Source organism: Mus caroli, chromosome 2 (assembly GCF_900094665.2).
Source record: "Mus caroli chromosome 2, CAROLI_EIJ_v1.1, whole genome shotgun sequence".
Taxonomy (NCBI): Eukaryota; Metazoa; Chordata; class Mammalia; order Rodentia; family Muridae; genus Mus; species Mus caroli.
In genome coordinates this window covers 146,796,887-146,810,533 of record NC_034571.1, presented here as the reverse complement: position 1 = coordinate 146,810,533, position 13,647 = coordinate 146,796,887, and the positions used below count along the sequence as shown (strand labels likewise).

The 13,647-nt window shown below is 43.4% G+C and overlaps 1 protein-coding gene across 8 annotated transcripts in view; it reads right to left on the bottom strand.

Moving 5' to 3' along the window:
• Nucleotides 1-5,201: 5,201 nt before the first annotated feature.
• Raly (RALY heterogeneous nuclear ribonucleoprotein) overlaps nucleotides 5,202-13,647 on the bottom strand; it is a 76,548-nt gene continuing 68,102 nt past the window's right edge. For 3 of the 8 annotated variants that reach the window (XM_029470188.1, XM_029470187.1, XM_021182708.2), the window contains 7 exons: nucleotides 12,649-12,721; nucleotides 12,441-12,488; nucleotides 10,365-10,531; nucleotides 8,712-8,825; nucleotides 8,327-8,562; nucleotides 6,485-6,533; nucleotides 5,243-5,566 (listed from right to left, as the gene is read on the bottom strand). In XM_029470188.1, the coding sequence (XP_029326048.1) occupies nucleotides 6,489-6,533; nucleotides 8,327-8,562; nucleotides 8,712-8,825; nucleotides 10,365-10,531; nucleotides 12,441-12,488; nucleotides 12,649-12,721 (683 nt within the window). In that variant the 3' untranslated portion in view covers nucleotides 5,243-5,566; nucleotides 6,485-6,488. Of the gene's footprint in view, nucleotides 5,567-6,484; nucleotides 6,534-8,326; nucleotides 8,563-8,711; nucleotides 8,826-10,364; nucleotides 10,532-12,440; nucleotides 12,489-12,648; nucleotides 12,722-13,647 lie in introns of all 8 variants that reach the window. The other 5 variants (XM_021182718.2, XM_029470189.1, XM_029470190.1 and 2 more) reach the window with 5 other exon arrangements.

Genomic DNA, 13,647 nt, shown 5'->3' with positions numbered 1-13,647 from the left:
GCTAGATTCCTCCTCTTTGGAATTTTGTTAGGCGAGTTAGTCCTCTTTTTGAGGAAGCATATAGTACAGACGTCTTCTTAGGGTCTCAACGGTAGCACTTAAGGAAGCTTCTCCAGCCTGTGTTCTAGGTCAGTAAAAGTCCCTCCTCTGAAATGCTTTTCTGTACTAAACTAACTTGAATGTGACCTAGAAACCAAGAGACATTGCTTCATGTGTGGTCTTGTTTCTCCAGCTCTGCAAGGTATTCTTTATTGGGCCCCAGGAGGGTCAATCTTGTGGGTCTGTGCTGTAATCTGCCTTACTTGCACCCACCAGGATAAGGACATAAACGGTGCTCAACTTTTCTGCCACCAGACTGTTAACTTTGCTAAATGGCTCAAGAACAGTCAGTTAGCCCTGCTGTCTTGACTATGTTGTTTTTAATCACTGTGACCTCTGAATTTTCAAGTATAGGCCAAATGAGCCAAGTAACTTGGCTGTGAAAGGCAGAAGGAACCATCTCTCAAGCAGGTAGGTCAAGAGATGGGCCATATATATACTGGTTGACCTGCCATCACCACTACTCACTGCCATGTGAATAGAACTGTTTATGACTGCAATTTCTTTTTTCCTTTTTTTTTTTTTTTTTTTTTTTTTCTTTTGTACCTCTGCCCATGATCCCCAATGTTGGCTATAACTGCGTGAATAAAGCAAGGATCAGTGCCTCCTGTGTAACTAGTGCTCCATTGCTTGTGTGTGTTGTGTTCTGTACAATTATTTTCTTGGTGGGACCACTCGGGATGCCATGGTAGTTTCACTCTTTAGTATGTGCTGCTGACTTCAATCACAATTTTCAACTTCATAATGGTGACCTTTACGTGATTTCTAAAGAGCAAAGCTGGGTGTGGTAGGGCACAGTTGTAAACGCCCAGCACTTGGGAGGCATAGTCAGTAGCATTAAGACTTTGTAGCCAACCTGCATCAACAAAGTAAGTACGAAAGAGACTGATGTATTTGCAACATTCCCAATGCTCTCTTTTGTCTTTTAGGGATTGCATGTATATGGTATACATACATAAAGACAGACAGGTAAAACAAAACACTCGTACACATAAAAACATGAAAACCTTTTTAATCTAATGTGAAAGGGGGCCTAGGCATGCATAGCCTGTGACCAGCAACCCAGTCAAAGATGTAAATATGGTACAACAGAATTATAAGTTTATTTTAAAACATGACATTTTATATTTCATGCAACATGGGGTTCACAGCTACCCTTTTGTTGGAATGTCAGTGAGTGGAACATGCCTGAAACCTAAGGCAGCAGGATTAATGGTTGCCCATATTACCATGGAAAAATTAGGGAGGAGTGGAGAAGAATGTAGAGGGACAGGCATTAAAGGGAGTTAAGCAAAGAACACTGGGAATGCAGAGGAAGGCCCAAGAGACTAAAAAAAATCAGCAACAGAATTTTCAGTCATGAAGGCTTCAAGTAGAGTTACATTATAACTCTCAAGTGACATGATCTTAGGCAATTGTCAGTTCCCAGTATATATTAACAGGATGCGCATTTCCGATAAGCAAGTAAGCAGTACCTGTGAAGAATTTAGCAGACTACCCATGAAATCTCCATCCTCCCCTCTCTCAGTACACACATTCTATAGAACCCAGTGCAAAAGCTGAGTATAAACAAAAGTGAGGCATGTGTGGAGGCACATGTCTGTAATCTCAGCACTCAGGAGGCTGAGACAGGCCTTAACAAATCTGAAAACTCAGGTCTGTCCCACACCCAGAATCTATTTTCTATCATATCATACCTTGTAGTCAAAAACTAGGCAGAAGTAGTTCTGTATAGATGGTAGCTAGAACTGGAGATGTTCAATAAGATGTCCAGCAGAGCAGGTTTGCAAACATCAGTAAGAACCCAGGTCCACCTTTGATGAGCTGGAGTCCTAAACTGGGAAGGCCTTTCCCAGAAGGGAACATTCAGTTCCTAAAGAGCAGGCAACTAGTACAGAAACATTTACTGAAATGACCAGGACAGCAGCTAAATCAAGAGGCCATTTCCCAAAACAGTAAAGAAAGAAGGTCAGCAAAATGGAAGTACTGTCCTACAGTCCCATGCTGATGAGACTATTTCTGTTGCCACTCATTGGTACTTGTCAGCCATGAATGGCTGAAAAAGACCTCCTATGGCAGTCTTGAGAATTTAAGTTTGATTTGTTCAGATGGGAAATAATAGATAAAATTGGTAACATAGAAGATCTGTGTACAATCTCCCAAGCTTAAAGCTAGTGAGACAACTAGGCAAATGTTCAAGATAAGCAGACATCTCTTGAACCCCACAGACAAATCACCTTTTAAAGCCCCCGCCCCCAAAGACTTAAGCAAATTGTCTCAAGTAATAAATGGAACAAGCTATAAGAGTATTTGGATACTCTCAAGGTTGTCTAGTTACAAATTCTTCAGAAATGGGGATGGAATGATAATGACTTAGCATTGGCTGCTATTCCAGAGAACCCAGGATTGGTTCCCAGCACCCTTGTGGTAGCTCAAAACCATCTGTAGCTCCTCCATTTTCAGGGGATCCAGTACCCTCTGTAGGCACTAGGCACAGAAGTATTGTAGATATTAATGCAGGCAAAACACTCATACACATAAAATTTAAATCTTACTGGGTTTTGCAGTTAAAATATTATATTTTGTAAATTGTTCATATTTAAAGAAAAAATTTTAAGGTTTTTACAAATATGTAAGTGTTCTTATTTTTATGGAACTATAACAAAATTGTATAAATGCTTAGTAAAAATCTGTTCCTTTCTTAATAGTTAAAATTAGAAATAACAAGCCGGGCGTGGTGGCGCATGCCTTTAATCCCAGCACTCAGGAGGCAGAGGCAGGAGGATTTCTGAGTTCCAGGACAGCCAGGGTTATACAGAGAAAACCCTGTCTCAAAAAAACAACTCTGGGGTTTCCATGAAGGATATTCATAGAATGCCTGGCTTAAAGGGCTTTTGGCTGTAACAATGAATAAAAGCTCTTAATGCCCACTGGGGCTATGATCTTAAAATATCTCAGGTAAATTCTGATGTTTGCCTTGGTCTGGAGTGTTTGATGTCACATCTGTCATCAAAACCTGTATGAAACTTTAACATGGTAACTCACTTGTTCAAAATAGTACTGCTGGTCTCTTATAGGGTTAGCACTCTCTAATTTAACCCTGCCTTCCAGGTTGGGTGTAGATGATCAGACCTTGAGTTTTTATACTTGCTAGGTGGATGCTGTCCTACACCCTCAACCTAACCCATATTCCTGCGATCCTGGATGGCACATCTATCTAACTGAATAAGGAGAGCATGTAGATTAGTTAACACTTTCTGGGCTACTTGTGGCTTTTTGATCTGCTTAGTTCAGATGGTCTGGTCTATGGGGACCCTGGATAAGGAACATACTCTAAATTCTTGGTATACGTTCTCCTGGTAGTCAGCCTTCTGCACTGTACCCTCTCAAGTTAAATGTCTACAGTCATCTGCAGAACCTTGTCTTTCTTTAGCTCATGTGACAGACACATGATCGTAACGGGACTATAAACTTAAGATGTGTTAATTGCCAGTATGCCCAAAATGGCAGTGATGGAGTAGAACAAATGGCCCACGTTTACCAAAAGGGGAAAAGCCTTTTCGACTCTATAGGGATATTTGTATTTTATAGAAAAGGGGGTCTAGACAGAATGAAAAATAAAGCCTAGTAGGATAGCTAGCAACAACAAAAGACAAGCCTACCTTGTTAGGAAGTGACATAAAGTTCCAAGAAGCTGAAGAGAGGACAAATTCTAATAAACGAAAAGTCCATCATTCTAAGGCAGCAGAGAAAGTGGAGAATTCTTGAATCCTTTGAGCCAAAAACCAGACTAAGAAGCTGAACGAAGAGGAGGCTGTGGCCAACTGCTGGGTGACAGATGGGCTATGACTGCTTGGCGCCAGCTCAGCACCTGCACAGTTACCTTATTTTAACCTTATTTACTGTTTGTCTTTGTTTATTGAAACAGAGTCTCTTATAATTGTAGGCTAGCCTCAAACTTGTTATATAACCAAGGTGACCTTGAACTTTGGGTTCTCCTGCCTCTATCTAACCAGTTCTGGGATTACAGTTCCATGCTACTTGAGCAGCTTAAAAAAACAAACAAGCAAAACCCTGTTACATTACCATTTTGGAAGAAATAAAGCTATTTCTTGCTGCAAGCAATTTAGATTCTAGAGTTGCATCAAAGGTCTAAAAATGACAGGTACATTTATAGGTTGTTGTTGAAACAAGGTCTCATGTAGTCCTGACCAGTTATGAACTAACTGATCCTTCTCCTTCTCTCTCTCTTAGTGCTGGGATTATAGGCATTTGCTATCAAACTTAACTTTAATCATTTTAGCAAAGGAATACTGGTGCTAATGGATCAGTATTGGACAAGAAAGTGTTCCCTGGAGAAGAGAAGTTAGTGGAGAATAAGTGTTCAATATAGCAGCTTTCTGGTGGGCAGGAGCCAGGAGACCTGTACCAGATTGGCCTGTGCTGCATTTTCCTGACTGATGATTGATGTGGGAGGATCCATCCCAGTGTGGGCAACTATAAGAAAGCAGGCTGGGGCTGGTGAGATGGCTCAGTGGGTAAGAGCACCCGACTGCTCTTCCAAAGGTCCAGGGTTCAAATCCCAGCAACCACATGGTGGCTAACAACCATCCGTAACGAGATCTGGCGCCCTCTTCTGGAGTGTCTGAAGACAGCTACAGTGTACTTACATATAATAAATAAATAAATCTTAAAAAAAAAAAAAAAAAAAAAGGAAAGAAAGCAGGCTGAGCAAGCCATGAGGAGCAAACCTTTAAGCAGCACTCCTCCATGGCCTTCATCATCAGTTCTTGCCTCCAGGTTCCTACCCTGACTTTCCTTAGTAATAGACTGCTTCCTGGAAGTAGAAGATAAAATTATCCTGTTCTTCCCAAGTTGCTTTTGGTCATAGTGTTTTATCATAGAAATACAGTGAGAAGACTCAGTAGGTAAAGTTGTTTCCTGTGCAAGCCTGACAATCTCCAAAGCCCACCTAAGGGTGAAAAGAGCAAACTGTCTCCACAGAGCTGTCCTTTGACCTCTACAGATAGTGTGGCACACACATGTCTACCACCTATTACCATGTAACACATGTAAACAAAATAAACAAGCAAACCATTCCACCTCAGAGCATATTTGGATCCAATCTCTTTATTGTCAGGTTCCCCCCACCCTTCCCACCCTCCCCCCTTTACTTTCAAACCTATAGAAAAACCCCAAGCCTGGGAATGTCCTGGGGAAGAAGAGCAGAGTGTTTCTGCCCCTTGGCCCAGGCAGTGCAGACAGGAAGAATGCATGGGGTTAAGGGTAGGCCAGTAACTCCACTTGCAAAGGATGTAGCACTCACTGGCTAGGATGCATGGGGAGAGGAGTTACTGCTGCCAGCTTTCCTCTGGTACCCGCTATAGACTGGCATCCAGAGATGGGTGCCTGACTTGAGGCCTGAGACAGTGATGCCCTTCTGCTGGTGGCCAATGCTCCTGTTAAGCTGAAAAAGAAAGAAAGGAAACACTAAGGCTGAGCGGAAGAAACCCTTTGATCACAGGATAAGGAATAGGGTATTTTATATACTGTCTGCCCAACTTTCTGACCATATATTAATCAATCATGGGAAAGACAACTCCTGCCCTGCGCCTCTCTCTATCTCCCCCATCTAAGCCTCAATACATAACATGAACTAGCTCCACAATGTATAATAAACAGCTTTTTAGGTAAAAATAAATTCATTAAGTTCCAAGAGGAAAGACTTGCATGGAGAATTTCCTGAACTCATCTGTATGCTCTTACTGGTAGTGATCCTTATTACAAATGCATGATCACTGAGACACCTCTCCAGTTACTATCTTGGAATTTCATGGGATATACTGATATTTCATTGTACTTTTCAATGTCTGCATTTCTACTTCCGATACATACAATGCTAATCTTGCAGAGTAGAAGGCAATCAGATAAGCAACAGCTGTTATACAGGAATGCTACAGGATCAAGTTGAACCCCTTACTCTAGCCCAGAAGATATTAACTAGTCATCCCCTCTGAAGATGAGTGACACCTTCGCCTGCTCTTCAGGGCTAGTCTACAGAATTTGTCCTTACTGCATCCTGAAGACTGTCACAACGCTCTGCTCACATAATGGCTGTCTGCTCTCCCCCTGTGGAATGCTTCTCCCGTAGTAATACACAGATTAAGCTGCACAACGCTTCTTCCACCACCCCCAGCCTGCGGTTTCCTCTATAGTCACTCGGTTCACAAGGGAACCTTTTCTAGGTGGTCCTGATATGCATAGGCACAGGCTGCATGTGAGGACCTTCAATTGTGGCATAGTATGGCCCTCTAAACCCACGTCAGGGAAGTTGCAGCCTCTACTTTACTCTTTTCCTGTGTTTGCTAGCACCCCTGCCCCATACCTGCTTACTGCAAGGCTCCATCTTCTGCATCTGTGTCCTGGCTGTGCTCCTGAGAGGAACAAGACAAACACAAATCACTCACTGCAGGTTCCCAAGTTCTGTCCTGAGCCATCTGTTCAGGAAGGTTCTATGGCTCAGAGTGCTACCTGGAGGACAGAAAGGTGGTCCAGCTAAAGGAAATCAGCCAATAAAACTGGCTTAGAAACCCGAGAGGGTCATTTGAAGATCCTACAGGAAAAGGGGAGAGACCAGTCATGGGGTGGAATTTGCTGGTGTAAGAGGAACACATTAATAGGCACGGAAAGAGTGTGCATTACAGTAAAGTGAAAGTCATACTGGATCAGCAGGCTACCCAACATTGGGGTACTTTTAAAGACCTCTTTAGAGCTTTTACAGAGAATAAGATGAAATACTAGGCTAGGTGTTTCTTGTTTTTTATTTTGTTTTTAATTGGCTAGAAGTCTTTTTTTTTTAATTAGATATTTACATTTACATTTCAAATGCTATCCCGAAAGTCCCCTATACCCTCCCCGCGCCCTGCTCCCCAACCCACCCACTCCTGCTTCCTGGCCCTGGCATTGCCCTGTACTGGGGCATATGATCTTCGAAAGACCAAGGGCCTCTCCTTCCAATGATGGCCGACTAGGCCATCTTCTGCTACATATGCAGCTAGAGACACAAGCTCTGGGAGTACTGGTTAGTTCATATTGTTGTTCCTCCTATAGGGTTGCAGACTCCTTCAGCTCCTTGGGTTCTTTCTCTAGCTCCTGTTTTGTTTTTAAAATAGTGTGAAATAGAGTTTATTTGAGACAGGGAGTGAGAGACGGTGTGTGTGTGTGTGTGTGTGTGTGTGTGTGTCAAGGCTGACCAGGAACATGTGGAGGTGGGAAGGGGTGAGGGGAGAGAGGAAGAAAGGGGTCAGAGAGAAAAGAGAGTCAGGGAGAAGGGACAGAGGAGAGTGAGAGAAGTGACAGAGCTAGGCTAGGTTTTAAAAAATAAACGAGAAACAGCTGGCTATAAGTAGTATTTATGCCATCACAGCTAAAGCCAATCGTCATCCTGGACCCCAGCAGTGATTAAAAGGAAAAGCCCCAGTGAAGTTGTGGATCATTACAGGCATTGCTTTACTTGCTGTAAGGTCCTGAGCAAGAGACCTGGTAACTTCAGCTTCTTCACAGGGTAAATGTGGCCATTCTAATCTAATGAGTAGTTCAGGACTGTTATTATTAAGGTTAAATTACAAAGTATAGGCTGGCAAGATGGCTCAGCGGGTAAGAGCACTGACTGCTCTTCCGAAGGTCCTGAGTTCAAATTCCAGAAACCACATGGTGGCTCACAACCACCTGTAATGAGATCTGATGCCCTCTTCTGGTGAAGACAGCTACAGTGTACTTGGATATAAATAAATAAATAAATCTTTAAAAGCAAAAACAAAAACCCAAAGTGTAACAGTCAACTTAGGAGTTTGCTCCTTTAAACAAGATAGCTTGTTAGAAAAGCTTGAAAGGCAATAGCTTTTAGAAAACTAGGATGTAAAATTAAATCCCCATTTTCCCTCGGCTTCCCTGAGAAGCTATGCGCTGTGTACTTTCTAGGCCCAATTCTCCTCCTCTTCAACACACCCAGAGCTGACAAAAGATTTGGGCCCTAGCTTTGCCAAGCTCTGCCCCAGTCTTCAGTGGGGCTTCAGAGCAGCAACTCAAACAGTGAACTACACACTGCTCATTCTTCCCTACTCCTCATAGGACTGAGGCTCTAGAAAGCAGAAAGGAGGGAGCTCACACGGAGCAGCCATTTTGACAGCCCAGCCCTTCCAGGTCATACACGTAGCCAGACCCTTACCAGCTCCTCCTCGCTATGTGTTAGCAGTCCCTCCTCATCACCATCATCTCGAGTTTGGACTTCTCCTTGGGGTGTGCCTGCCTCAGAAGCCGTGTCTTCTTGGGGCGCTGGTGGCCGGCTGCTGCTGCAGCTCCCGCTGCCACCGCCGCTGCTGCCACCACCAACATTGCTACTGCCGCCTCCACCACTGCTGCTGCCTCCTCCACCACTGCTGCTGTCACCCTTCTTCTTGCCATCTTGAAGGATAAAAGAAGTGGGAAAGGGACAAACTTCAGCTGGGGCAGCCCGCTCAGCACACCTCGGTGAGAGCTGTCCACTCCACAGCAGGATCTCACAGCCCCTAACCCTTGGGCACTGTCTTCCCCAGGCTGCCCTCAAAGCTGACCTGGGTTGGCCTTCTGTTCCTCAGCAATCTGTTCCAAGCGACCCAACAGGGCATCGATGTTGGACTTGATCTGTGTCAGCTCTGTTTTGATGGTCTGTAGCTCACTGCTCTTTACTGAGAATAGAGAGGAGACAGGATTATCACTTAGGGACGTGATGCAGACAAACCCCAGCCTCATTCTGTCAACTAGAGTGGCTATTATTTTTCTGGTTCTTTTCTGCCCAGGAAAAGGTCTCTTCTTCAGAGAATTGAGAGGCCATCCATACAATGCCAAGCCCATACATATGAACCTGGCCACTTGAGACCTCTCAATCCTATGGGGACTACAGATGACTAGGAATGTAAGTGGTAGATGTTCCTATAAACACCTACGTAATGGCATGTGTCTTAGCTGTGTTATATAGGGTGGGGTCTGTTTTTAAAGGTACAGGAGGTCTTTTGCAATTAGATTTCCTGGATGTCTGAATGAAATATACAGAGACCAGAATAAAACTGCCCTTACTTTCTCCTTACTAGATAAAAAAAATATTGCTATTTCTTCAGTGGGTCTCACACCACAGCACTTGACTTTTTCAGAAGGACTCAGTTGTGTAAGAGCAGTAACTTCAACTGTGGATTTGTTCCTTTATTTTATTTTTAATTTATTTCTGTATTTTTTAAATGCCAGTGTGCCCTGTATGTGCACTTGTACTCAAAAATAGAGCATCTGATCCCTTTATAGTTGGTCATAATCCATCATGTGGTTGCTGGGAATTAAACTCAGAACCTCTGGAAGAGTAGCCAGTGTTCTTTTCTGCTAAGCCATCTCACCAGCCCTGAGCCTTTATTTTTTTCAATGTTAAGAAAGTATGCTTTACTGGGGGCTTGGGGGTGGAGGGAGTTTGCTGGTCTTTAATCCCAGTAATCAGGAGGCAGAGGCAGGCAGATCTCTGTGAGTTCAAGGCCAGCCTGATCTACAGAGTGAGTTCCAGGATAGCCAGGGATACAGAGAGAAACCAGGTTTCAAAAATAAAACAAATGAACAAATAAAACAACAACAATAAGCGTGATTCTAGGGCCTGGAGAGGTGATTCAGTGGCTAAGAGCACTGGCTGCCCTTATAGAGGACCTGAGTTTCCCAAGTTACCCGTAACTCCAGTCAGGGGGAGACTTGTCACCTGCTTCTTGCCTCCCAGGCACTGCATATAAATGGTGCAGAGACATATATGCAGGCAAAACATCCATATGCATAAAATAAAACATTAAAAAAAATAAATTGTTAAAAATGGAATTCTATCATTTTAGTGGTGGTAAAAGCCAAACCATCTAGCTCAGGGGTTCTCGACTCCTGATGCTGCAAGTGACCCCCAACCATAAAATTACTTTATTGCTACCTTATGCCTGTAATTTTGCTACTTTTATGAACTGTAATGTGAATATCTGCTATGCAGGATATGCAACCCTAAAAGGAGTCAACAATTCACAGGTTGAGAACCACTGATCTAGAAAGATTAAAACATGTCATCACAATGTAGTTGTGCACATCTTTAATCCCAGAACTCAGGAGACAAAGGCAAAAGAATCTTTATAAGTTTTAGGTAGTCTCGCTTACATCGTGAGTTCCAGGCCAGCTAGAGATACACAGATAAAAATAAAAAACTAGATGTTACCCACACTTGATTTTGGCTGAGCCAGTAGTGACAGCTGTGGAGCGGGCAAAGAGCTTGACAGGTATCGTAGTTTTGACACGGCGAACCAAAGGGACTGTAACACGGGGTCGCTTCACTGGAACTGCCCTGGGCACAGGCACTGGAGAAAGGCGGCCTCGATAATCAAACAGCCTGTGAAGGTAAATAGACCAGAGGCTGCAGCATGGCCTGTGACTACCAGTAGGCACTAGAACACTAGCTTTACCTGTGTAGCCTGTGAGGGCCAGGGAGGAATCGTCTTCCAAGAAGCCCTGGTGTGAGAAGGGCTTTCTTGAGCCTGAAGGCTGATGAAATCCTTACTATTTCCACCTGACTCCCAGCCAAGCCAAGAGAAGCAGTGTAGGAACAAACAGCTCAGTGTCAGAAAGGAGCCTGTCCTGAAGTCACTGAGGCCTGCCCTCTACTCACAATTGCCACCCATCAGTTTGTAAATCTCACAACAGCATGAGCTTCCATCCTTTGAACCTTGGTTTTCCCAACTACTTAGTGAGGATGGCTATTCACAGTCTACCTGTGTGTACAGTAAGGGTAGAACATGAGAACCTGGTTAAAAACACCTGAGAAGGTATAACAAGTGAAATCCAGGACACCGGGGAACTGATTACCCAACAGAGAAGCCCAGGACTCTAGACTCTAAGGCCTTTCTTTCCTGTGGACCACTTCAGCACACTTTTTCTTCAGATACAGGCCAAGAACTTAACAGCATTTCAAGGGTGGGCATATAAATTAGATCCAAAGCTTCCAGACTGTGTGTTCTCACGCTAGTATCATCAAAACCTGGCCCTCTCCAGAAGGGCTACTTTTTCTGAATACAAGACAGAAACTTAGAAGACTAAGCAGGGAGCTCTCCCACCACATCTGCTATTACCACGGTTCTGAAGGGAACCACAGCCTTGGTCAGGAACTATTTTCTGAATTAGTCATGGTAGCTGCCATCAGTATAAAACTCAGAAAGTCCCATTTTTTGGTGTTCTCTTCGAAGAGTCCTGCAACTGGTGGCAGATGGTGATCAGTCTCTGGGAATGAATGCAATACCTGATCCTGCATTTGACCTGACCCACAAGAGGAGGTGATGACTCTGGCCTTGGTCAGAAATCACAGAACCATAGAATCCCAGAGACACAGGAGCCCTGAGAGATCACTTGGTGTAAGCCTGTCTTACTGACTAGTAGAATGGGAATTTGCCAAACAGGATAATCCATTCACTGGCAGAGTTTAGATTAGCATGCAATCTCCTGCCTTCTGGGTTCTAGCACTTTCCACTGTAAAATAATTTACATTATTTACTGAAAACACTCACAGCAGAGAAAATGGTTCAGAAAGGTTCTTTTCCCTAGGCTGTCTGAGGGAGAAAGAAGGAAGAAGAGGTCTGACTCAATCTTTACTACAACTTCTAGTCAAGACCGGGTCAGGGGCTGGTGTTGTGATTAGTCTTGTCATCTCTGTACTCAACAGGCAGATGCAGGAGGATAATGAGTTTGAAAACTGTTCTCAACAAACAAACGTGTCTGGGGCTACATTAAGCCCATAGCTTCAAGGTAAGACTGGGGCTAGAAGACAGACGACAACCTATCAGGGACTAATTCAGGCCTCCAGTGATGATGGCCTCTCAGTAATAAGTAAGGGTCAGAATAAACTATCTGTAGGCTTTCTTTTTGGCTGGGCAATCAATTACAGAGGCTCAGACTAAATAAGGGGCTCAAGAACTACCTGTGAAGGCACTGTGCTAGGTTTTGTATTCCAATTGCCCTGTGTGTCCATCTCTTAGGTATACACTCCCCGACTCTACAGAACTAGGAGGTGGCAAGGCAGTCAAAGTGTGAGACTTTGGTGTGATGTAAGAGCTCTGGTTTGAGCACTTACAGAATGAGACCCTAGTCCTAGCTCTGTCACTGATCTGTGAAGCAACCTTGAAGCAAAGACCCATTCACACTTCTATGCTTCAGTTCCCAATTGGAGACTTTGTAAGCTATATCATCAGACTCTCAAGACCCTTCCAGTTTGGCTGTTTAATACCTGAACATGCCCCTTCCCTGCTCACCTGGCACAGAAGTAGTCTTGGTAGTAATCATAGTCAAAGCTGTGGCCACTGGGAAAACAAAGGGAGATGGCTACTCAGCCTACTTCTCCACAGGTCCTCATCTCCAAAAGTCGTCCTAAATTCTAAGCTCAGCACACTGTCACTATCAGCATTTACTCCCTCTGTGAAGAGGGACCACCCGTGCATGCAAACAGACATAGAGCCCCACCTGTAGATGGCAGTTGCTGCTCTCTTTAGCCCCTTGGGTCTGTTAGGCTTGGGCTCTCCAGCCATGTTGATGTCTGTGTGAGAGGAGAAACAGAGTCGGAATGCTGATGTGGCAGTGGTATGTCCACACATCATCATCATGCCTCCATGTGTTTACACAGTGCACACATGGAACTGAGGTAGCCAAAGATCTTCATACATTTAATATTCAAACATCAGAAGAACACCCAGACATCACATGTATATACCTGGCTGCATATTCATATACATTCTGACACATACGTAAGTCTTCACATACCATATATGCCATATAAATACAAGTTTTCAATTAGGTTAATATAAATTAGGTATATGTGAACACATACACACATTCATATATACATATCCAGGTAAGAAAGTCATATACATAGATAACATCTGTACTCAATATAGTCAGACTGCCTACAGACAATGAAGCCAATGAATATTCATGGGTATTACACTGAACATCTCTATACCTAGGATAGTACTTAGCCTATAAGATCAAGAAATATTCAGAAAAAAATATATACACACACACACACACACAAGCACATTTGCTTCCACACTCACAAATATTCTCACACATACTAAACTTCTTTGTGCAAAAGTGTATATGCTCACATATTCTCTATACATTCAATCACTTCACATATATCATGTTCACTAGTACATATAGATATCCCTTCTAAAACACAAGAAAATCTGTGAGTATGTGTGGGCACAGACACAGACACAGACACACACAGACACACAAAGACACACACACACACTGTACAGTAGATACCAACACAGTTATTTCATGGGTATGTGATGAATAATGGCAAGAGTAGGTATCTTCCCTTTAGTCTTTGTATTCATAGCTTTCAGAAAGGGTTCTAATCCACATCTTCTGTAGACTGGGTTAATAAGCCATACTAACTCATTTTGTTCCCTTTCTATGGAGAATCTAGATTTTAACTGGAACCATAGAGCTTGTTAT